The following is a 26,859-nucleotide window of genomic DNA, read 5'->3' on the forward strand; positions in this document are numbered from 1 at the left end:
TGAGGATAAATATGTCTGGGACCCCAATGGTGGCAGCTACACTGTCAAAGAGGGATACAAATTCCTCCAAAACGCCTCAGCAACAAACAACTGGCCTCTTCACAAAGTGGCATGGAAACCTGAATGTCTCCCAAAGGTCAAATTCTTCAATTGGACCCTCCTTAAAAGCAAAATCCTCACAGCGGAAAATCTAAGGAAGAAGGGTATCCTTGGCCCCTCAATCTGCTGCCTATGTAGAGCAGCGGAAGAAAATAGCAATCATCTCTTTCTAGAGTGCCCCTTCGCTCAAAACTGCTGGAAGCTCATCACTAGCCCGCTAATGATTGGTGATCTTCCCAATCAGGTCACCCTCCTCCAAAAAAATTGGGAGAATAGATATCCTTATCCCAAAAAAAGCAAGACCCTGGCTAAAAGGCTGTGGAATAGCATTCCCCCAAACCTTTGCTGGCAAATTTGGAACGCCAGAAACAAAAGCATCTTCAACAACAAGAACCCCAGCATCTCCAGCACCCTTGCAAAAACAATTGCCCTCATCTCCGAGACCATTGGTGCGAATGGAATAGACCAAGCAGACCATGAACCTGGGGACCCAAGAGAAATGGAATGGATGAGCAAATTCAGCTATGAAACAAGGATTCAAAAAACTGTAAGCACAGGAAAGAAAAAAACTGATTGGAAGTTGAGAGGAACCAAAGAGGAAATAAGAGAATGGATTCAAAATCAAAAAAGGCCTTCCCTTCAATTCGACGGGGCCTCAAAAAATAATCCGGGTCAAGCAGGCGCAGGAGGCGTCATCAAAGACCTTCAAGGGAAAACCATCGTGACATACGAGTGGGGATTGGGCACAATGTCCAACAACAAGGCTGAGGCATATAGCCTCCTCCTGGGAACCTCCATAGTGAGGAAACTCGGCCTTCAGAACCCGCTAATAATAGGCGACTCAGCTATCATCATAGCTGCTATGGTCTCAGGAAGGGATTTTAAACAAATGGCCTTAAACAACATCAAATCCAGGATAATGGACAACATCAGAGCAATAAATGGGGCCACCCTCAAACACGTCCTAAGGAGCAGCAACACAGAAGCAGATGATCAGGCCAACAAGGCAACTAGCAGACAGACAGGTCAAGTTAAAGAAAATGACTCAGTTTATGACAAACCCATCCCCTAACCAATCCCATCCAAACCTCTCTACTCAGAATTCGAGTCACCTCAGGGATCACTCTCCTCGAAATTTGCCCACCATCGAATCCCTTTTCCCTCTGCAATATCTCCTCGACTGCGCAAATCAGTACATCTCTGACCAAATTCGCTTCCCTGCAGTGCATCACACCTCCTATCCCAGTCCCGACATGGATCTTCACTCATTCCCTACAGCCATTCACTGGCCCTGCGCATTGGATCATCATCTCCGTATCCTCACCGCTTGCTGCAAGATCCTTTCTTGGGATCACAGTCATCTCAAGAGCCGACCCTCCCAACACTGGTGCATGCACCCAAGAAACCTCCTCTCTCTTATAAACAGCAGCTCGGGCCTCATCGTTTCTTCATCAATCAGTGTTGCAAGAGCTCTGGACTGCGCCTTCTCCAAGCATAGGCTTTTTCTTGAAGCAGCACTCAGCCATCGGGAGCTCGGCCCTCGCTCTACGACTGCGGTAATCTCAGAACTCCTTATAATTTTTTTAAAGTTTTTGCTAACTGGTGGCTTCACTGGCTGTAGCAGCGTGTCCGCTCACTTCTCTCTGCTCCCCTGTCATCCTACCCCTCCCTGTACTGCTCCTCTCCCCCTCTCTCTGTGCTTTCTTCTCCCTTATATCGCCCTCCCCCCTGGAATTTGTCCTCACCCGCTTCCTCAGCTCGTCGACATCCTTCACCAGACCAGTAAGATGGCGGATCAGCAGGACCAGCAAGGGGCTCAGGCGCAGGCCAACAATCCTTTTGAAAGGATCATCACCAACACCGACTGCTCACTTTGTCAAGCACACACGTTCATGATCAACAGATTCGTCAAGCATTTCAATGAACTCAAGGATGATTATCAAGCAGATAGCAGATCGAAAAGGAAGAAGCTAGAGAAGCAAAAAGCAGAAATAGAGGCCTTGAAGAGCAGGTGCACTCATCTTGAGGAAGCCTTAGAGCATATCAGAACTCTCACCCAAAGTATGCAGGCGGAGGCTTCAACTAGAGCCAGTGCAAGGAAGGATCCCCTCCCCGATGACTCTGTCACTCAGAAACTTCCCTAGGAACCATGGACTATAAATTTTGTTGGCTTGGAGGCTCCTTTATTCGGCAATATAGCCGTTACCTCTTTATTTTCAGCTATCGTTTATGTTGTAATGAGGAACAAGGGTCTGCGAACCCGCTTTTGATCCTCACCGCCATGATCTATCGTATCTATGTACTAGGACTCAGTCCCTGATGCTTTTATAATATACAAGTAACCGATTCTGTTAAAAAAAAAAAAAAAAAATTGTTTATAAATGTTGGACACCTAATCCTAAGTGGGTTAGTGTGGAAGTCGAATGGACAAAAGGAGTCCAAGAGACCTTGGGATCTGAAACCCAAGAGTCACAACATTGTATTATAAATGTACATCTCCTGTGAATAAAAAAATGAATTGCATGATTTATCTTTCACATTGTCTTGTTGTCCATGTGAGTTTAACATGGTATCGGAGCCGCTTGTTTTTCTGTGGCCTGTTATGTGCATGTCAGTCCTGGCCCTCTGCCATATTCTTTTCCAGCGCTCCTGACATGCTGCCTCTGCCATATAACGCATCTGTCCAAGCCGTTCTGAGATGTCTGTCTTCCATATTCTATTTATGAGACCTGCGTTCTCTGTCCATATACGCTCCATTTAAAAGCGCTGCACCACCTGGGATTTACCATTATTCCCTGACAAAACTGTGATTTTAAACTGTTGGGTTTCCATATACGCCACTGGCCTCCATTGATTGTCCACACCTGCGCTGCCCTGACGCTATTTCATATAATCTGTTGTTCATTACTATTCCTGTATTGCCCAGCGCTACCTCCTGAGAATTGTCTGTTGATATTCGAATGCCTCTCCTCCCAGGCCACGCTGCCATATGACTGCATTTGTCAGAACAGAGCATTTGTCAGAACTGTGTTTAATGCGTTTTCATGCCGGTTTCATATTCTTCTCTGACTGCAATGCATCCCCAGAGTAACGCAAACGCAGCTCATCACCAGGTACCAAACGCAATTCATTATCCTCCTTTGGGAAGACAAAGTATGCTATGCGCTTCTTATTGAGACAGCAGGTGGACGGACAGTTTAAGCCTGAGGTTCTATTTCTTCCTGCGCGAATGTGCGTTTGAAAGGCTGCGGAGGGCTTTCTTGTATTTGACCGCTGCGATTCGACCCCGTAACTCCTATCAACTGTCATTTTTTCTGTTAAAATATGTCCCTGCGAACCAACAGAAGTTGTGGGTTCATTCTCCATTCAAACATTATCTCTGCATTGAATACAGTTTGAATGCAATGTTGAGCAAGTCGTTGGTTCATTTCCTCTACGTTTAGTAATGCATACAGTTCTATTTGCAATGAACGTTGAATGTACACTGGTGAAGCCGACTTGGGACAATCGAATTCGTGCGATGGTTTATCCCTTGGTTGAATTCTTTGTGCGTTGAGTCTTCCTTGGAATGCCTTTCTATTCTCTGCGATTTTCAAAGAAAGAAACGAAGCCGTGTCGCTCACTCCCTCTGCTGAAGCTTTCCTGGCGCCGTTGCCTATTATATTATAAATGGTGTAATTTATTTTATTCAGATTTGCATTTGGATATATCTTTGGATTGATGACAGCGATGTTGCGGAGGCAATTGCAAAACTGTTTGTTGCAGTTATATCATTTTTTTTGCTTTGTGCCGAATCTGATCATACAGTGTTTCCACATGATCATGTAGATGTATATCAAGCAGTAGGTTTGCCTTGAGATTCTGCAGATACTCTATGCATGAAGCATATCGGCTTGCATAGAAGTCATGAATAAGTTCCCTTACTTCAGGCACTAGTTCCAAGAAATTTCGAAAATTGATATTGTCTATAACTTTATTCTTAAGTTCTGATCTATCAAAAGACGCAAGTGCACAAAGTCCTCCATAAGTTGCAACATCCTGCGGAGCAATAACTTCTGTATAGTTGTTCCCTAGGTCAAAGTTTGTCTCAACAAACTTGCGAGCAGCTAGCTTGTATTTCTTGCTTTCGAGGTGAGCTAGACTTGCAGCACATTTTAGCTTGGCAACCACAACAGGTTGATCCTGGACATCAGGGGTTTGTTCAGCCTTGGTCACATAACTGGAAACGTGCATGAATTGACCCATCTCAATGCTGACCAGAATCACATTCAAACACATTTGGATAATGTGCTTCGAAGTGGTGCAGTAGTCACGCGTTCAGACATAATTCTTGAAGGCGTCTGCAAGCAACCCATGTGCATAGTAGAAGTCCCCGAAATCATTGTATCCCATTCGAATGCTTTCCTTTATTAGATTTGTCTTGTAGCCATTTAGCTCATTCTCAAGCTTTTCTTTGCGCTGTTCAGCCCGGCGTTCGACTGAGTCAATCCAGTCTTGGTCGAGGGAGTAATCAGAACCCAACTTCCCACCGATCTTGTGGGTGACCTCTTTGAAGAGTTGGGTGTTGTCGCCCTTCTTGATCTCATCAAGAAGCTCGTAAATTAGCACAAAATTATTCCGGATGGCATCTTCATCGAATGCACCACCAAAGTAGGATTTGAACAGCGCCACTGCCTCAACCACAAACTTTAAGGCACAGGCTGCATTAGCATTGCTACTGACAACAATCACAATATAGACATTGCTGATTACAATAGGAGCAAAGGAGTTCCGGATGCCTGGAAGACCGAATTCCTCATCATTTTAGGAGGCTGAGATTTATTGGGGATCATTTGTACTACTGCTAAAAGATCAAGGGCGCATTCAGTAAGGACAAGTCCAAGCCTTTCATTCATTAAAATAATGTTAAAACATGGTTACATTGTTTCATTGAATTTTGGTCATATATGAATGATGTTTATTTGGTTGATGAGCATCTGAATGATTTGAGTCATTGGGTTTAAGAAGTTATGAATTTTCCTATTGATGAGTAGATATTGGAATTGAGATAATTCCATATATGATGGCTTTTAATGAAAGTAAGAAATCAATGGTGAATGATTTTGAATCACATGAAAGATAAGCTTCCGCATGCAATGGTACAGTTGTGAAATTGCCAGCTATTGAGGTTTTTGATTTGGGTAAAAAAAAGCTGAGATGCATGTTACTAGTCCGTTTTAAAGAACCTGGATTCTGGGAACTTGTTGCTGACGCTGATTTGAAAGTGAAGGAGTACTTGAAGGATCCAAACAAGTTTGCAGTTGTTGCTGCCCCAGTGTGGCTTTGTATTTAGATTTCATTATAGTGCATTGATTCCTTGATTCCACTGCTGCATAAAGATTCTGGTGAACTGATTGTAATCTTTTATATTGCACACTGATCATTTGCTGACATTTATAAAGGGTATTGCTGTGTACTGTGAGTAGATATTACTTTTCTGCATTGAGTAGTAGTTGTGATCAGTTTGTTAAGGTGTAAATCAGACATTGAAGAAAAAAAATGGCCAGAACCAGTGAAGTATTACAGTTCCTTAAAACTCTGATATTATCTACTGTTGATGACACATTACAAATCAGCAAAGGATCTCTCTCAGAAATTCAGACATGTCTACAAAATGCACAGGAAAAGATCGATTTTTTGCAGCTTGAATCACAGCTACAGCAAGAAGAGCTACATCAAAATAGACACCATTCTGAACCTGTTTTTGTTCAGAACATTGAGACAACCACCCATCAGCAGCATGTTAATAATGTTACAGTTTATTCAAATAAAGCAGCAGTTGAACATGCAGATGCAGAAACTCAATCTGCACTTCCCAAGCCCATCATCAGACCTTGGGAACAGCTTGTCCACAACAAGCACAGAACTGGTCTTGGATATGACAAGGACTTGTCCTTTCATATTCCAGACTATGCCAAGCCCATTCAGTTTCAGAGTGCTGGATTCATTCATGACAGTTCACCTGCTCCTCATGACAGTTCACCTCTAGCTGTTCCAGATTCTACTCCTCTTCCACCGCAACAACAACAACAACAACAACAACAGATCATAAAATGCCAACACTATGACCGAGTTGGCCATTTGAAAGATCACTGTTTTGATCTTCATCCATGTAAGCATTGTCATAAAACCAGTCATTCCTCACACAGATGCTTCAGAAACAAACATCCTGCAAGAACAAAGATTCATCTAAGATGGATCGCTTCTTGGCAGTGGGCATCAACAGCCAAGAAGATATTCCAAACACATGTTAGAACTTGTTCCAGAGTATTGAACAGTCTTGCAGTTGAGTTTTCTCCATCTTCTCACCTTGTATCTGACAGTGGGGGAAATGATGGTCATCTACAAGCGAGCCTGAGCCACAACCTGCCACACCAGTTTCAGAGTTGTAGCCAGAGACAAAGATGCCCGTGAACAGATTGAGAACACTTCCTCTAGCAGAAGACACCAGCTTCTTGCCAGTTTTGGAAGAGTTCCAGGAATTGCATTAAGCATTCCAGAGTTGTTGGTCATCCTTAAACCATCACAGATTGAGAACACTTCCTCTAGCTGAAGACACCAGCTTCTTGCCAGTTTTGGAAGAGTTCAAGGAATTGCATTAAGCATTCCAGAGTTGTTGGTTATCCTTAAACCATCACAGGTTGAGACTTCCCTTTTCAGGTTGAAGTTTTACCTTTTATGCGGGGTGAGACCTCCCTTTTATGGTTGAAGGTTTCCCTCTTTAAAACAGTAGGATCACTTCCTCTAGCAAAAAACTTCAGTTTCTTGCCAGTTTTGGAAGAGTTCCGGGAACTGCACTAAGCGTTCCAGTGTTGGTGGTCATCCTTAAACCACTGCCCTTTATACCAACATTTCATAGAGCACATTCAGCCTAGTGCTGCCATGCATTTTTGCACATTTTGTATTACAACTCTCTTCTTGGACTCATACATAACCCTTCGGATTAAGGGGGGGAATGTTGGACACCTAACCTAAGTGGGTTAGTGTGGAAGTCGAATGGACAAAAGGAGTCCAAGAGACCTTGGGATCTGAAACCCAAGAGTCACAACATTGTATTATAAATGTACATCTCCTATGAATAAAAAAATGAATTGCATGATTTATCTTTCACATTGTCTTGCTGTCCATGTGAGTTTAACAATAAAGATCAATAAAAGTTGACGCATATTTTTTATGAGAAGGAAAATGAGCTGAGAGAAGAAGTTCTCAGCTTGAAGATCGAGTTGAAGGAAGCGAAGAGAGTTGAGGATGTAAAAAGCAGGTAGCAGAAAGAGAGAGAAGGTTGAGTTGAAAGGCTTGAAGTTAAATTTATCAAATTGAAGAAGAAGATAGAAGAGAAGGACAATCATCTCAAGCAAGTGAAGAGCACCAAGGCATTAGATATCCTACTCACTAACCAAATATCTCTCTTGATCATATCTAGTCTTGGCTTTCAGAAGGGATAAGCTAGTAAACAAGCCCATGTAAGTAATGATGTAGATCCCAAAGATATTATAGCAAGCAATGGCACTAGAAAGAGAAACAAACAAGGAAGAACAAGCAGCAGATCCAACAGCCAAGAAGAGGGCTTAGATGATCACCCATGAATAGAAGATCATTCTCTCCAATATTTGATGTTGGCATATTTCAAAGGATTAAAAACCCATTTTCTCCTTTGATGAATCATATAGAATGTTATATCTTCCCCAACTTTGGACATGTTACATCTAGTTGTAGAAGTAGAGTACTTAGATCTAATCAGAAAAGCATGCAAAAATATGCATAGCCAAGGAGGTATACATGCATTAGGTATACCAGTTATTTTAATGGTCATTGTTTTTCATGTAACCTGTTTGGCCACAAGGAAATTGATTGCAAATCTAGCACTGGAGTAGAGGCACGGTGTATAGAAGATAGAGATTATACATGAGAAGAAGATATGACCCCCTTGTATCATATCTCAGTCATGTGAAGTGTTACACTTGTCACAACCTTTGTCACATGGTGAGAGATTTCCAGTTGTTCAATTATTCAAGGTAGATCTGGGAAAAAAAGCAATGGATCCAAAGTAGGCCTAGCAGAAACTCAGAAAATGTGCATGCCATGAAGCAGCCTACTACAGTTTGGAATAAGGAGGAGGAGTAGCAGGTCAAGTGTGGAAATGCTATATCTAATTTTAATCATGATTACAAATGGTATATAGTTGTTCCCATCATGTGTCAAGGGACAAGAGTGGTTTTCTCTCCTTAAGGAAGAACAAAGATGGCCATGTCATTCTTTGGGGAAATACACCTGCTAAGTTGTTGGGTAAAGGAAAGGTCGGCCTTGGTGATGAAAATACCAATGTAGTTGATGTGCTACTACTTGAAGGGTTGAAGCACAATATCTTGAGAATGAGTCATATGGTTGATGGAGGCAAAGAAGTGATCTTCAACTCCAAAGGTTGTTCCATCAAAGAAGAGAAGTCAAAGAGAGTACTTGCAAAAGGAATCAGGACCCCAGACAGTGTGTGTGCGTTTAATGGAAGAATAAGCAGAAGAAGTAGATTGAGGATAGTGTCTTCCTCTTCATATTCTGAGTAGGAGAGATCATCCCCCACTATAGTCCATTATTACTTGACAAATCCATTCAAAAGCATGACTGTAGAAGTACATGAGTGACCTGCATAGCCTCGGGGGGAGCACAATATAGTATGAAGAGTTGATGGAGCGAATATCAACAGTATGGCAGCATGGTGAAGTGATTTGAATTAGCAGAAGCATGTTGTGTTTGAGATTCCTCATCCATGATTAGGTATGTAGGATCATACTGCTTATTCGAGGTATAATGAGCTCAGGTGGAGATGTGCTTGCATCTAGGGTTTCAAGGCTTGCTTGTTATGTTTATGTTTTTTTTTCACTTATTTCTTGTAGCATGTGTATATATTGTTTTCATAGGTGAAAAGGCATGTTATATTATCCTTGTGTACTTGTCATGAATATCATATGTTAGTAACCCTAGTATGAATCATGGTTGGGAGCAAAAAAAAATTGGGATGCATTCTAGTGAGACATTTTCTTCAACCATGTAAATCACTATTGTGTGCGATGTGCAGCCTTGTACGTTGTTGATTTCATCTTTGGGTATGTCTTGGAGAGAGTTATGAGTCTTGGTCATGCATTGGAGAGAGGTTTAAGTCACTTGTACCATCCATGCATGGGGTGTCATATATTACCTTGTACTTTCATTCATGAAGCCTTCTATCTTAATTGCCTTATCATTTGGAAAGTTAGAGTATGTATTTTCCATTCATAGGAGAGAAGAGAGTCACATGTGATTTGGTCGTGAGGTTGTAAATTGGTTGATTCTTCCAATTAGAGAAATTTTGAGGTTTAAAATGGGCCTCATAAGGAACATTATAAATTAAATCATCGTGGAAATAATAAAACAAGATTAGATTACCTCATCAAGTTTTGGAGGAAAAAAGGAAAAAAGTACTTTTTCAACTCATATTTTCAACTTATCTCCCTGCGATTTTACTCAAATTTCGAGCGTGAGCACTCATTGGATGCAGAATTTAATTTATCATCCAAGGAGTACCCATGTTGCATACTTTCGATGGACCCTACTACATGAAAAATGTGAAATACATGCAAAAATGTGATTGCAATCAAAAGTATGAAGCATGGGTACTCTTTGGATACAAAATTAATTTTTTGCATCCAATAAGTGCTCTCGCTCGAAATTTGAGCAAAAACATAGGGAGATAAGTTGAAAATACGAGTTGAAAAAAAGAAAAAGAAAAAAAAAAAAAAAATATATATATATATATATATATATATATATATATATATATTTTACTCCAAAAATGGTGAATCATCCCCCAAGGTTAACATCATCATATTGAATCTTATTGGTTCTTATAGTTTAGCTGATTTTTTTGTACCTTTTTGTTTTGAAGACCATTTTTTACCTCAAAATTTCTCTAATGATGCAAGCACCTTTGAGTGCATTATACAACCACGTATAATTGTTTCCTTTATATTTGGTTGTTGGTTGAAGTGGCCTTAGTGTCAAATATGCATAGGAGAGACAATCTTGAATATTTTAGAAATTTGATAGAAAATGCAACTGCTCAAGATTTCAAACTGAAAACAAGAGACACAATTCTACTCTACTAATATGCGGAATAGAAATCACAATTTAGAACAACATGCATAGACATGCAACAAGAAAAACCACAAGTACACAGTGATTTCTAGGGGAATCCAACTGGGAAAAACCCCTCAAGCCTTTTTGCATTAATTAGTTGAATAGAAAAACTATTACAATTGTTTGTTCCAGCTCTAAGCACAACCTGCAAAAGAAAATTTGTTATCTCTACTAATTGAGGACCTCTGACCAACACTTAACCAATTTATGCCTCCTTCATCCAACTATTTCCTTGCGCAAATCTAAGCTAATTTGAGCTCCTAAACAATAGGGAAGTCCCTATTTACTTGTGCAATTCCCATGGAATTGATCTCCTCACTACATGCAACAATTGTACACTCAACTAGTATATAACTCATGTTACACTAGCCTTTGTCTTCTCTGCTCTAGCTGAGCAATTCAAATTCCATGCATGCATGAGCTATTTTGGGGTTGATTCATCAGTTAGGTTGTTGTCCCACTGCATCATTGACCTTCAATTGACTTTATTAATTGTTAGAGGTCAGTTAACTGAGTACAACTAAAAATAATTGAGCTATATTTCTAAAATTTAGCAATCAACACATGCATGACTGAACTCTGAGGCCACTAACTTGAATTTATTGATCTAACTGACTGACGAGACATGTCACACTAGTTAATTGCCTCCAAGTTGTCCTGCTGATGTGGAAATTTGATTTACTCAATTTGAGTAAGGCCAAATTCAAATTGAGCCTTTCTTGCTACACTTTCTAACAAGTCTTGTGGTAGCGATGTATGGATTGTTGGATTCATTGTTGCATTCTTGTATTTCGTTGATGAATCCATGTACTATCATGATTAGCCTTGTATTATCATTGTAAATCATTTGGACATTGAGTGTTGTGGAGTTTTTAGTCCATGAGGGGTAGCCTCTTACAAGTGGCAAGGAGAAAATGATAGCAGCAAAAGTGTTTGTACATAAACATGTAGATCTATTTGTAGACCTAGAACATGTTTGGGGGGAGTATATTTTAGCTTGGAGAAGAGCATAGTGTTGGCCTACTTGTCATGTGGAAATATTTTCATTGGGTCCCAATGCTTATCTTGTAGGATGTTGGAGTTTATCCATATTCAACAAATCATTTGGCATTAGCTTTTTTTATTAGTATCATCATAGTGTATTCAAAGGTGTCACCATGGTGTCCCAGTGAAGAAAACCACCCTTTTCCATTGATGTCAAAGGGGGAGAGTGACATAGCCACTAACAAAGAATGAAGATCAGTTAGCTTACAATGAAGAAGATCATTTTGAAGGAGTGGTTGCAGGTTTTCATCAATGCCAAAAGGGAAGAATGTTTGAAACATGGTGTTGGCATTGATGTCAACCCTCGGAGACAGTTAGATAGTTTTGTTAGCATTGATGTAAACCATGGGAGACAATCAGATAGTTGTGTTAGCATTGAATTCAATAGATTGATGATCTTGCATGTTGTTTTGATCGAATTTTGATGTGTCTAATGATTTTTAGGGGCTTGATAAGATGATTACAAATGGCCTGAAGCAGCAATGGAAAATTTGGGTAGAGGTCTTTATGTTTTCCCCAAAGCAGAGGACATACATTGTTAATGGTTTGGCAATCTACGTTTTTCAAGGAGTCAACCCATATTTGCTTTGGAAAACCTACATCCATAGCCCCTATTAAGAGCATTGAACCTACATCCATGCTTGGAGGTGCCTAAAACGAAATACCATGACCACAAACCAACGTAATTTCCCAAAGGATCATTTGGAACGTTCAAATTGAAGGGTTGTTGATCTGGTTCTCGTCATGGCTTGTTATTGAAAGTGTAAATGCATTAAAAAGTCATGTAGTTGTGGTATTGGTTGATTTGGTCATAATAAGTTAGTGGAATGCACTGATCGTTCCGATTTGGTTAACCATAATGGCGTGGATATGGTCAAAATAATGGTCAATGTTAGTTTCTTGGATCTAGTCTTCATGAATTAATTTATCGGTAGTGGATCGATCATAATGGTCCAAAACTAATCTACTCTGAGATGTGAAGTGTTGGGAAAATTGATTATTATATATTTTCATTGTATATTGATTAAAAAGGTTTGATTGGGTGAGTTTCATATGGAGAGAAATGTCTAAGTGCAAATCATTGCAAGAGAGTGTGCATGGGATGATAAGAGGAAACGAATTTAGTGTATATGGTTGAAGGAGTGCATTTTCAAGTTTAAGGTACCTATGTATTGGATCCACTAGTGCACATGGACAGACGCAGGCCTGTGGCGGAAATTTTTTGAATAATGGAGTGCGTAGAGACAAGAGAGCACACTTGTAGTTGATGCCAATGAATAGATGTGAATAGATGGAGTGCGTAGAGACAAGAGAGCACACTTGTAGTTGATGGGTGTGTTTGGACAAAGATCAAAGTGTTAGTCCATTTAGACAAAGGAAAAATGTTATGACAGATAGTGAGGAGTGCACATGGTACATGTAGTGTTGAATTTTGTAACTATGGTCGGTATTCATAATGCTCTTGATGCAAGTAGGGGGGGGGGGGGGGGAATTATATAATACAAATACTCTTTCCAGTGAAAAAAAAAAGGTGAAACGTCATTTGTCAATTCAAGCAAGTGAAAGCCGTTAATTTATAAAAACATTGTTATTTTTTTGTAGCTCAGAGGTTCTTTTGCATTGGCAGTTCCTAGCATGTAGAAGTTACCAAGCACATTTTTCTCCCTAGACACTTTACTTTATAAACTGATATTATAAATTTGAGAAGCCTACCTTTTTATTTAATGAATAAAAAGTGACTTTTTATAAAGTGAGTGTGACTTTATAAAGTCGGGTCAGTTAAGTGATTTAAGTGGGCCCAATGTGAAATTAAGTCATGATCGTTGATCTTGAGATGGCTAGATTGAATCTCAGCGATTAAAATCTAAGGTTAAGGATTTTAGTCACTAATGAGAAATAAAAATTAAAAAAAAAAAAAAAGAGAGAGAGTGAAGAGGCACACTACTCTTTTTGAGATTTGGAGAAGAGAACAAGAGAGCTAAGGGAGAAGTTCAACAGAGAAGGGAAAAGTATAGCGAGTACAATAGTAAAATACAACATTCAGGCAACACAAAATCCAAGGTAGAGAATAAGCATGAAGTTTGAGGCAAAGATAGTTGGCTTTCTAAGCAAGCCTGAGCCAAAAAACAAGGAGCCAATTAGCGGCAATTAAGCCATGATTTTCAAGGCAGTTGGATTGCATTAAATGTTGACAAGTGGGCCCCGTTTATCGTAGAGAGAAGGCAAAAAATATAAGGCAATTCAAGGATGAATCCCAATGAGAGATAACACATTTAATGTGTCGCCAGTGCACAAAAATTCAGGGTGTATGAGCACTAATTTCGAAGTTGTTAGAGATCAAATTTTGAGGTTGTTATAGGCTCAAAATTCAAGGCATGTTATGGGCATGAATTTCTTGTGTCAAGATATATGTTAAATCTAAGCATTTAATGGGTACGATTTTTTGAGTGTGAAGGGCTCATAAATCAAGGGAGCGAATCTAGTCCAAGAAATTTTGGACACAAATGTCAAGGGAAATAAGTTGATTTAATTGTTGTTAGTCAATGTTGTAACATTCTATAATAGGAAATAAAATTCCTCGCTCTCTCACTAGTTCTTCCTTAGAGGTTTCTCTAAGGGCTTGCCCAAAAACACTGTGTCAAATGTGTGTTATCTACTATTCATTTTCGGTTGTTAAAAGTCTGATTTAACCATTCATTTCATAAGAATCAGATTGGATTTGTTTGTTAATGCATTAATTGTGAAACTTTTATTGGAGACTAAAATCAAAGAATTAGTTAAGTGTTTTACAAAAGTCCTACAAGAAAAACTAGCTTGTAAGTGAAATTTCAACATAGTATCATAGCCAAGTTGGCAGAACAGCTGAGAACAATGAACTAAACAAGGCTTTGTGATTGAGAGGAATATGGTGTTCACCCTTGTACAAAATTAAAACCTTGTGTTGGTAAGCATGTCAATCGCAAGAGGGTTGAGAGTGGAGGATAGGCTAAGTGGGGCTGAAAATTTTAGCCCATGGAAGGAGAGATTTGTATTAGTACTTCAAGAGTATTAATTGTGGAATATCATTGAGAAGACAGTGACACTTCCCACTGATCCAATATAGTTGGTTGATTTTAACAAGAGGAATGTTAAGACCAAGAGACTCCTTCTAGGTGCTATCAAAAACCACCTTATTCACCATGTTTCAGGGAAGAATTATGCCTTTGAAATGTGGGCAACCTTAATTAAACTTTTCCAGAGCACTAACGAGAATAGAAAGATAGTGTTGTGGGAAAAACTAAGGCGAACAAATATCACCAAAACCAACTCTATATCCTCACACCTCACCAAGATGACTCAAGTAAGAGATAAGTTGGGAGCCATTGGAGAAACCATCCTTGTGAGCAACTGCTTAAATCAGTGATAAGTTGTTTTTCCAAGGAGTAGGATGTCTTCGTTGATGGGATAGTTACCCGTGAGAAACTTCCAGATTGGGGAAGAATGTGGGATGATTTCCATTAAGAAGAGATTAAGTGAAATTCCATGAGTGGTTAAAAGTGTGGTGGGAAAGAAGAGGAGAATGTTTCTATTACTACATGATTTTTAATAGGTCTCCTAAACTCATAATTATTCCTTATGATTTCTTAAATTAATATTTATTTCATTCACATTCATCATAAAGTAATTACACAAAAGAAATCAATAGTAGAAACAAAATTCCAGCAAGATCATAAATAGAAAGTTGAACAAGGAACACAAGAATTTTACCTTGGGAAAACCCAACAACCTTTTCCTTAGAGAAATTACTCAATTCAACAAGAGGTACGGCCTTATATTTTCAATAAAACCAAGGGTCAAACTTGGTCAAGCAAAATAAGTAGCCTCATAAACTCAATCTATTGTGCCTTGGCGATTAGGTGTTCTGCCTAAGAAATATATCTGATCATAATTTGGCCTTCTTCCTGGTTCATAAATGCAGTCTTCTTGCAGAGATTAGTTCTATCCAAAAACTTGACTTGCTTCCTCACTTCAATCTGCCCTTGTCGTTCTTCCTTTGCTTGATCAGAAGTAACGTGAATTACCTTAAATAGAAGATATGAATTACCTTTAAAGGAGGTTGAATGGTATTTATATATAAGTTAAATAGGTCGAATATACAAGACTCTAGGGTTGGACCAACTTGAATCCAACCTTACTTTTGGAGGCAAAAATACATAATTTGAAAATTCAAATTTCCCTCTTTTTGAATTTGACATGAAGGACATGTCTTGAATATATTATTACATTTATTTGGAGGGCTAAAATAACAATTATGAAGACCGACCATAATTCAACACTCCCTCTTAGCTAGGGAGGTATTCATAATCACTGTCAGATGTTCTTTTGTTGACAAATTTCTCTAAGAAAAAAGTTCATCATTTATTATCAGCATCAACAACATCTGATTACTATAATCTTGGTCAACATCTTTGACCTATGGTAAAAATCTGCAACATCAACTAGACACCATAATATCAGTAGGTACCCTTGACCTATGGTGCACCTTCACCATAATCCTGGTCAGTAATCTTGAAACATGGTACAACATTAGCATCAACTAGTCACCATAATTATGGTTTCTCTGGCACATGGTATACATACTAGTCTAGTTCACCATCATTTCGGTCATTATCTTTGACTCATGGTGAATCTCCAAAGGTCTCACTCTTCATGAGTAATTATGGGCCTAATGTTAAATGTGCTCACTCAACCTATCTAGATAGTTTGAGCCTGATGTTGAAAGGCACCCACTCAATTGAGTGATCATGGGTCTCTAATACCATTCTTCCTAATTCCATTCAACATAATTGACACGGGAAGAATGGTTTTCCTCTGTTATACCATTCTCCCTAATCCTAGTTATACTTGACACAAGGTTGACAACTATCGGACCATTCTCCCTAAGGGATAATGTTTATCCATGATGTTATCATATCAATACCCTGTACCATTCTCCTTAATCTTGTTCAACCTGACCTGGGGAGAATCATTGTCCTGGATGTTGCAATTTCATGACTCCCTCTTGCTGAGAGAAACATGCTCAATCACTACAAGCTTGTCCTCGAAGTGTTCATACATCATCCTAGAATAGAGGCTTTTTCATCACTTTGCTTGAATTAATAATAGTGTTAAAGTCATGTTGCTTCCTTTTGTACCATGTCTCGGTAATAGATCTCATTGTGCTTCGACGTTGTCATCATGGTCGTCACCTGCGCATAATCAAGATAATCCTGCCAGTGGATTTTGAAGCCATACTTCTTCACAAATCACCAACCAAGCTACAATATACTCGACTTTTGTAATATTGGGTGCAACAGATGTCTGCTTCGTGTTCATCCAAGAAATCATCATGAAGCCCAAATTGAAGCAATATCATGATGAACTCTTTCTATCTTTTTCACTCTCTGCCCAATCTGAATATGTGCATTCCTACAATTGTATTTCACTGTTTGAGACATCTCAAGCCATAATTTATTGTGCCTTAACTAATTGTACCATGTTGGTACTTCAACACATGTTGAGCCACATGCCTTGGCTCAACATAGGCTAATCGGTTACTTTTCAGTTATCCTAATCGGTTTCTCTTTCTGAAACAGTTTATGTTGCAGCAATCCCGACTACTCCCTCTGCCACTATTGTTTTCTAACATATTAGTTATCTAGCCTGACAATCTCAATGGCAGGCTATCATCTCAAAATTAGAGGTCAAATCCCCTTAAGCTAAAACAAGGTTCCCTGATTGCTCCCTCTGTTACGGAAGCAAGCCTTTCTACCCAAGTTTCTCCCTCTAACATGAGTCCTTCTGCTTCCGTTAGAAACAAATAATATAGGATAAATCTTGATCCATCAGTCCAAATCTTAAGTGCAATCAACATTTTCAAGCATTAGACTTCTTCATGACCCTCGGAGTCTTGAGGTGGTTCCATGTACACTTCTTCCTCAAATTATTCATGGAGAAAAACGGCCCCTACATCCATCTGATGTAATTCCATAACATAAGCAACAACAATTATAATAAAAGTGTACTTGGTAATTGATCCTCTCCATCTTTCTAGCAGAACCTTCTAGTCTTAAGTCTCACTTAGTACTTGTCTACGCTACCATCTGTTGCACGCTAGATCTTGTAAATCCATTTAGAATTCACCATTGACTTCACTTCGGCACAATCAAGCTATACTTAAAATTTTCTAATATGTTTTCTCCCTCTGAGCTTGGATCTCGTCTAGTACAATATCTCTCGGCATAAATCACAAATTCTAGGAGAGTTCTCTTGTTACAAATTTTGCTTTGTTCTTCCACTACTTCCATCTGATGTCATAGCCTTCGCAGGATTCGCAATGTACCTACAACCTTGACTAGGAGGTTGTGAAAGAACAATTATAACCAAGCAAAGATATAAATAAAAGAGGCTAATAGTAAAGTAATAACAACAATAATTAAGGAATAAAGATATAGGTTACTTATCTTTTGAGGATTATAGGGAAATGTCAACTCCATTTAGCATTCTTGCATCAAATTTATCAACCATGTCCTCATCGTTAGTGTGATGTCATTTATTCCTTACATGAGCTAGGGATTCTTCTTTAGGCGGAAACATTAATCTAGGTCCAGATCTAGGGTTTTATCCTCAAACCCTAGGATTTTCACATCCAATATTTTTAGTCTTCTAGTATTTAAAAACCCTAGTTTTCTTTTCAAAACTCATTTTACACCTTTTGCAAGTCCAAGAGACTTTGTAATGTGAAAATTTTCCTTTGCATATCCAAATGTCTAAGAATATGTTGAGTCCCCATGCCTCAGAAAGCAATCAAGGATATTCCATCAAGTTCTACAAATGACTCATCTTTCTTAAGAGAAATTTGGTCTCCAATTTTGAAAGGGAACTCAACCTTAACTTCATTGTAAGCTTGTCATGTCAAAAGTGAACTTGCTTCATCAAGACAATTATCCTTTTTCAAGATAGGTTCCATCCTTTACCCAAATACTCTTAGTATCAGTAATCAATATTAGTAGCGAATAAAATGCATATTTTAGGGCCTTTACTTAACAGTGCAAGGTCTATGAGAACAAATGTCATCAATACTTTTAAGAGCTTGTAGCATCAAAGCATTGAATGCAAAACATTTAAAGAAAAAAACTTGTTTGTTGTTTAGCACATGTGCATGGATCACATATTTCCCTTATGTGGCTTTGTCTTTCTTTGAGCAAAAATCTGCATTGTGGTACTATCATTGACTCTTGAAATATCAAGGTGACTTTCATGCTACAAATTAGAGTGTATCTAACAATATTTTCTTACAGTTGCACAAGCATGATTGAAGATCATTTGTGAGACTCGTGAATGAACTTGTAGTGTGAAGGAACTCCTTCAATAGTCATCATAATTGTCCAAAATGTATTCTTCAAGGATCCCCTGTTGTAAGGCAATAGAGAAGACCTAGTCTTATGATCTAACTAAGGAGCAGATCACATTCCTATCCAATTGCAACTTTGATCCAAGTCTAAGCATATTCATTGACAAAACTATTTGGTGATCATTTCTTTCTTCTTTCATTCCAAGTGTCAAACCACAAACTTATAGCTTTTTTGGTCTCTATATAGGTCTAGTAGCCAGAACAGATCTTCAAGGAGAACACTTCAAAACTTACCATTAAACATCAAGTCCACTCCATTCCACAATTTAATTAAAAGTAGACTTCATGCACAAAATATAACAGAGATATTTTTGAACTTATTTTAGTTGCATCCCAAGACTCCTCAGCCTTAGACATAAAGGCTTAGATCTCACATCCATTATGATGACCCTGGAAAGTGTTTGATGTGGATGGTTGACCAAATTATGTAGTAATCCACAATTAGACTAATTTTTAACTTGAAAACCAATCAGTCGCCCATTAGTCCGGTTTTGTACGTGTACATTCTTTCTGAGGGTTGCATTAAGCTGACTAAACACCGTCGTCCCACTTTGACTTTTCCACTCCCAAGCGCTTCAATCTTCACCCTTGATCTCGCTTCTCCAGATCCAACGGATATCGCACAATCTCGCGTGAATTCTAGCACGACCGTTATTAGATCGAGAGTGCGCAAGATTTCTGGTTTTCCTGTGCTACGTGTCACCCGCTAAGGTTTCTCGCGTGAAATTGTCAAATACCATTTACCATTTCTAAAGCGTGCAAGACACTGCTTACCACTTGGAAATACTACCCACGTGTTTAATACACGCTTTTAATAAATACGTTTTAACAAAGGTTTAGCGCTAGAGCTAAGAATAACCCTTAATTCAAATCAACTGTGATTTATCAATAAAATGCATAAACAGGAAATAATACCCAATTAGGGTCCAAAATGTCGATACACATATTCAAGAGAATTTCACACCAGGCATAATATGTAATGCCACACTTATTCAATTTATTCAATAAAATAGAAATTACAGAGTCTTGGCCCTCTCGCTCGATTACAACATTTGTCTGACCTCTCTTTCACTCTCAAACCCTATCTCTCTCTCTTAATCTCTCGCTTACTCACTCTCCTATTCCCTCTGATCCCTATCATTACATTTTTTTCTCTTTTATGGATCAAATCCTATCCTAACTACATTGACAACTCAATCTCTATTTTTATCGGTTTAACAATTAAATTCCTATTCTCAAGCTATGTGACACACCTATTCTAACACTTATCTCCTATTCTAAAAATAATACAATGATTTGATTATTACAATAATTGAAGTAAAGATCAATTCGAGAGATCAAACCCTCTCTACCAACACTGATTTTGACCACTCAAGTCAATGAAATTCATCTCATGTTAGCCACAACATGTGAACATATAATCACATTGTTGGCTAAGTCTGGATGCTCCTGCATCAGACTCCCAGGGAAGAAAATAATCATTCATCAATCTTTCAGGGTTTACTCCATACCTTTGTACTTTTGTTGTCGTTAACCAACTGGCATCCTCCATTAGTTGCCCCTTCCATTTGACTAGATATTGAAAATAAACTTGTCCTCTGGTTCTTTTGGATACTCTTTTCTCCAGAACAGCTTCCACCTCTTTGGCATTTGTTTTTCCCAATTTAAAGTCTAAACTTCATCTTCTGCAAGTTCATTCTATAGCTCTGATTCTATCTCCTTGTATGGATACAAATCTGCAACATTGAAGATAGGTGATATTCCGACCCCTTCTAGCAATTCAATTTCATAAGCATTGGTTGAAAACTTTCTCACAATTCTGCATGGCCCTATCTTTTTCATCTTTAATTTATTATAAGTCCCAACAAGAAATCTTTCTTTCCTCAAGTACACCATCACTAGACCCGCTTGGAATTCTTTTTCTCTCCTCTTCATATCATCTCTTTGTTTGTATTTTCCATTGCTTTCCTACAATCTGTTTTTGACATCTTCCTGTAGTCTCTGCATTTGCTCTGCAAACTGTTCAACCTTTGCACTTCTTGTTTCATGTTTACCCAATTTTCTGAGCTCATACACACCTCTTGGATTCATCCCAAAAACAATCTGAAATGGACTCATCCCAGTACTTTGGTTTGGAGTATCATTATAAGCAAACTCAGCTTGAGCAAGTGTTAAATCCCACTGCTTAGGATTGTTATACATTAAACTTCTCGATATGTTTCCCAAGCTTATGTTTACCACTTCGGTCTGTCCATCTGTTTGAGGGTGATACGTTGAACTAAAACTAAGGTTGGCACCTAGTTTCTTCCAAAGCGTTCTCTAGAAATGTCCAACAAAATTTGTATCCCTATCAGACACAATACTTATAGGCAATCCATGTAACCTTACAACTTCTGAAAAAAACAAATTAGCAATATGTGTTGCATCACTTGTCTTTTTGCATGCAATGAAATGTGCCATTTTTTAAAATCTATCTACCACAACATAAATGGAATCATTTCCTCTTTGAATTATAGGTAATCCAAAACAAAATCCATACTAATTGCATCCCATGGTCGGTCTAGTATTGGTAGTGGTTGGTACAATCTTGTATATTGGGTTCTCCCCTTAGCATGCTAACAAATCTTGCACTTCTCAACAAATATTTTAACATCAGTTTGCATCTTTGGCCAGTAGTAAAAAGCATTTACCTGAGCAAAGGTTTTGTCTTGTCCAAAGTGTCCAGATAACCCTCCACTGTGTTTCTCCTTGATTATGTTTTCCCTCATAGAACATTTGGGAATGCACAGTTTGTTACCTTTAAACAGTAAACCTCCTTGGATAAGATAATCTAACCACTAGCTTCTATTATGAACTGCTAGATTTTGTACAACTACATAAATATCTTTAAATTCTGCATCATCTTTATACATATCAACCATTTCTTCAAATCCTACAACACCAACTCTTAATTCTTGCACAATGAAATTTACCCTGCTTAGAGCATCAACAACTTTGTTCAACTTACCACTTGTATGTTTTATCACAAAAGTGAAACTCTGCAAAAATTCTACCCACTTGGCATGCTTCTGGTTCAATTTTGGTTGGTTGTTTATGAACTGTAATGCCTAAGTGTCAGAATACAATACAAATTCCTTTGGTAGCAAATAATGTCTCCATTTTTTTAAAGCTTCCACAATAGCATAAAATCCTTTGTCATAAGAGGAATATTTCTTCTTAGATTCATTTAGTTTCTCACTAAAGTATGATATTGGTCTTTGTTCATGACTTAAATCTGCTCCAATTGCAACTCCACTAGCATTAGTTTCAACTTGAAAAACTTTTCCAAAATCAAGCAAAGCTAAAACTGGTTTTTCTGTAATTTTCTTCTTCAACAACTTAAAATTTCAATCTGCTGCTTCTATCCACTTGAATGGTTCATTAGTCTCTTTGATTGTTTCAATAATTGGTGCACAAATCTGACTAAAACTTCTGATAAAGTTTCTATAAAAACTTGCAAGACCATGAAAACTTTTTACCTCAAATATGTTTCTTAGAGTTGGCCAGTTCCAAATTGCTTGGACTTTTTGTGGATCCATTTTCAAACCTTCTTTAGAAACTACAAACCCCAAATAGATTAATTCTTCTTTCATAAAACTACATTTCTTCAGATTTATCAGTAGTTTCTCTTTCTGCGGATTTCTTAGAACCAACTTTAGATGCTCCAGATGTTCCTCTTTGCTTGCACCAAAAACTAGAATATCATCAAGATAAACAATGACAAACTTCCCTGCATATTCCTTCAAGACTTCATTCATCAATCTCATGAATGTGTTGGGTGCATTAGTGAGTCCAAAAGGCATCACTAACCACTCATACAACCCACTGTTTGTTTTAAATGCAATGTTCCTTTCATCTCTTTCTCTAATCCTTATTTGATGGTATCCACTCTTCATATCTATCTTAGTAAAATACTTTGACCTACTTAAAAAATCCATCAAATCATCCATGCATGGTAAAGGAAATCTATACCTGATAGTAATCTTGTTTATGGCTCTGGAATCAGTACACATATGCCATTCACCTCCTTTCTTTGGACTGAGTACTGTTGGTACAGCGCATGGACTAAGACTCTCTCTGATTAATCCCTTATCCATCAATTCTTGCACTTGTCTCCCAACTTCTGCTTTTTCTTGAGGAATTAACCTATATGCTGCTTTATTTGACAAACTTGCTCCAGGTATTAAATCAATGTGATGACTAATACTCTTGATTGGCGGTAATGCATTTGGTAACTCATTCACAATAATAGCAGCGAAATCATTCAACGGAGTTTTGATTTCTTCAGATAAATCATCTAAGTTTGTGGAAGTCAAAATTACCTTAGGTCTCCTTATGACAGCAAAATGTATCTGTTCATCCTTCTTGACTTCTTGCAGCAATTCTTTCCCACTTATCAGCGTAACACTGTTTTCAGGCGCTTCTTTGCCTGCTTCCTCCTTCAATAGTTGTAGTGTGTGTTTATTTCCATCCTTCTCTAAAGTGTAAGTGTTTCTTATTCCATCATGTATAACTTTTCGATTAAACTGTCGAGGTCTTCCCAGCAATACATGGCATACATCCATTGGCATTACATCACATAATACCACATCCTTATAAGTACCAATCTGGATCTCTACCTTGCATTGTTCTATCACAATAAGTTGATGTCATTTTTGCAGTCGTGACACTTTGTAAGGAGTAGGGTGTACTATTTTCACTAATCCCAACTTGTCCACTATTTCTGTAGAAACAAGGTTATCAGTGCTTTCACTGTTAATTATCACTTTACAACATTTTCCTTTGGACTTACATGTAGTTCTGAATAAACTCTTTCTCTGAGCTGGCTCTCCTGTCCCTTTCTCTGCTTTAAGCAATGCCCTTTTTAATAACAAGGATTCTCCTACTTCATGTGATTTTTCCTTATTTGCAATTTGAGATTTATCTTCCTTTGCCTCAACCGCATTCATATTCCATTGATATGTTGCTTTATTATGAGGATAGTCCCATGATCCATGTCTCCATTCTCCACATGTATAACACCAAATTTTCTTCCTCGGTCTCCTCTGGGTGCAAATCTCCCTCTACTAAAGTCTCCTCTCTGTGGTGGTCTACTACTTGAACCTCCTGCTTCACCCTGAGGGCGCTGAAATCTTGATCTATTAGTTCCTCTAACTCTCACTGAACTTTTCCCTCTATTGTTTCGATTTTGCTTCCTCAACACTTCTCCTCTGCCTTCAAAGTTGCTTGATATGCATCTGCAATTGTCTTCAGACTCAGCAAACTAATTTCATCATGTATGTCATATCTCAAGCCATTGATGTATCTGACTACCTTTTCTATGTCATCCTTTACATGCCCTGCTCTAATGCTCAGCTTATAAAATTCTTTTGTATATTCTTTTACAGTCATTCCCTTTTGTCTCAAATTTGTAACTATTTAAAAAGATTTAACTAATAATCTTTTGGCATAAATTTACATTTCAACCTACTCACCATTTTGTCCCATTGTTTGATCTTGGGCTTCCTCATTCTCTCTCTCGATGTTTGTAATTTTATCCCACCAGATAGCTACATGAACCTTCAATCTGGTAACTGCAAATTTCACCTTCTTTTTGTCATCAACCTCCTCATAGTTGAAATACTTGTCCAATGAACTGATCCAGTCCATCAATTCTTCTACATTGAGATTCCCGGCATACAAAGGTATTTCCACCTTTGGTCTTCCACTTGCTTTACCCAATATCTTGAGAACTTTGGCAGCGTCACTTTCATCCTCTTTTTCTTCCTCAGGAGATTCCTCTGCAGCACTGGCATCTCCTTCATCAGTGCTCTCCTTTGCGCAGTTTCCATTGTCTCCATCCTTGTACGCAGGCTTCGAATCTCTTCCAGCAAAACTGCATTTGCTACAGGTCTCCCCCGACCTATGTCAGCTCCTCTCCTAGGTGGCATGTTTATTGTAGTAGACTTAATCTTTGAGCTCTGATACCAAATGATGTGGATGGTTGATCAAATTATGTGGCAATCCACAATTAGACTAATCTTTAACTTGAAAACCAATCAGTGGCGCGTTAGTCCGATTTTGTACATGTACTTTATTTCCGAGGGCCCCGCTAAGCTGACCAAACACCGTCGGTCCCACTTTGACTTTTCCACTCCCGAGCGCTTCAATCTGCACCCTTGATCTTGCTTCTCCATATCCAATGGATATCGCGCAATCTTGCGTGAATTTCTGGCAGTTATCAAATCGAGAGCGCGCGAGGTTTCTGGTTTTCTCGCACTATGTGTCACCTGCTAAGGTTTCTCGCGTGAAATTGCGAAATACCATTTACTATTTCTAAAGCGTGCAAAACATTGCTTACCACTTGGCAATATTGCCCACATGCTTAATATGTGCTTTTAATAAATACGTTTTAACAAAGGTTTAGTGCTTACGCCGAGAATAACCCTTCATGCAAATCAACTGTGATTTATCAATGCATAAACAAAAAATACTACCCGATTAAGGTCCAGAATGTCGATACACAGATTCTAAAGAATTTCACACCAGGAATAATACGCAACGCCACACTTAAACAATTTATTCAATAAAACAAAAATTACAAAGTCTTGGCCCTCTCGCTCGATTACAACATTTGTTTGACCTCTGTTTCACTCTCAAACCCTATCTCTCTTTCTTAATCTCTCGCTTACTCACTCTCCTATTCCATCTAATCCCTATCATTACATTTTTTTTTCTCTTTTATGGATCAAATCTTATCCTAACTGCCTTGACAACTCAATCTCTATTTTATCAGTTTAACAATTAAATTCATATTCTCAAGCTTTAAGACACACCTATTCTAACACTTATCTCCTATTCTAAAAATAATACAATGATTTAACTATTACAGTAATTGAAGTAAAGATCAATTCGAAAGATCCAAACCTCTCTACCAAAACTGATTTTGACTACTCAGGTCAATGAAATTCATCTCATGTTAGCCACAACATGTGAACATACAATCACACTGTTGGCTAAGTCTGGATGCTCCTGCATCAGTTTTCCTTCATGCTTATTACATCTTTGATTGCATTAACATATACAATTTCTTATGCTTGCATCATATGTAATAACTCTTGACTTTCTTGCTCGTGATGGTTCTTATCTTACACAAATATACTCTACTCATATAATGTATATCTTAGTAAGGGAATGGTTCTAAATCCTTGACCCTGTCCTTTCTGAACTTGGTCTAATGAAACAACTTATTTAATGATCCATAATAAAATCATTTCCCATTGCAATAGTCCATTTGTATTGAGATTCAACCAATCAACATCAGTCAAGTCCCTTTTGGATGTACAGTGCCCTCCACAGTCTAAGAATTATAAGCAAGTTACAATAAACAATTTTATGTTGGTTTTTCTATTGACATAGGTATTTCAAGCCTCTCGGCTTCTTGATCACCACTCTTAAGGTCTCTCAGCCTCCTGATGCCTGCAAACTTGATATGAGGCTTTTCGGGTTGCAAAAGATAGTCTAAGGCCAACCTTGAGGTCTCTCAACCTTCTGTATCTTTTATCTAAGGTTTTTAGCCTTATAGGGACAGACCTAAGGCCCTTTCGAACCTCCTTAAATAACCTCGGCCTTCTACTTACAAGATTTTGGGCTAGAGAATCTTGTGACCATGACTAATATAGGGAACTGGGATTACTTCTAGGGCATATTCCTTCAATGTAGATTAGATAATTGAGGATTATTTTTCCTTCGGGCCGCCTTGTCAACACTACTCTTCCACCCATGCTCTGATACCATGTTGATTTTTCATAGGCCTTCGAAACTAATAATCACTTCTTATGAGTTCTTAATTTAATCATTCTTTCATTCACACTCATCATAAAGTAATTGAACATAAGACATCAACAATAGAAACAAATTGTCAGTAGAATCAAAAAGAAACAATGAAACAAGAAACACAAGAATTTTACCCTCGGAAAACCCACATGGGGCAAAAGCCAATAACCTTAAATAAATTAGTCAATTCAACAAGAGTTACACCCTTATCTTTTCAATAA

At 38.2% G+C, this 26,859-nt stretch overlaps 1 protein-coding gene and 1 pseudogene across 1 annotated transcript; one reads left to right on the forward strand and one right to left on the reverse strand.

Moving 5' to 3' along the window:
* Positions 1-598: 598 nt before the first annotated feature.
* LOC149183938 (uncharacterized) lies at positions 599-1,171 on the forward strand. The gene has a single exon (XM_089415150.1). It carries the CDS (start codon positions 599-601, stop codon positions 1,169-1,171), a length of 573 nt encoding a protein of 190 aa, XP_089271276.1.
* Positions 1,172-3,864: 2,693 nt separating this feature from the next.
* LOC149183939 (COP9 signalosome complex subunit 1 pseudogene) overlaps positions 3,865-26,859 on the reverse strand; it is a 36,683-nt pseudogene continuing 13,688 nt past the window's right edge.

The sequence above is a fragment of the Pinus tabuliformis genome, chromosome 3_2 (assembly GCF_031772625.1).
Source record: "Pinus tabuliformis cultivar Carrire ecotype Pingquan chromosome 3_2, CPIR1, whole genome shotgun sequence".
NCBI classification, from domain to species: domain Eukaryota; kingdom Viridiplantae; phylum Streptophyta; class Pinopsida; order Pinales; family Pinaceae; genus Pinus; species Pinus tabuliformis.

Excerpts from the sequence above, each read along its gene's own strand:
- LOC149183938 (XM_089415150.1), top strand. The coding sequence starts at position 599 with ATGGAATGGATGAGCAAATTCAGCTATGAAACAAGGATTCAAAAAACT.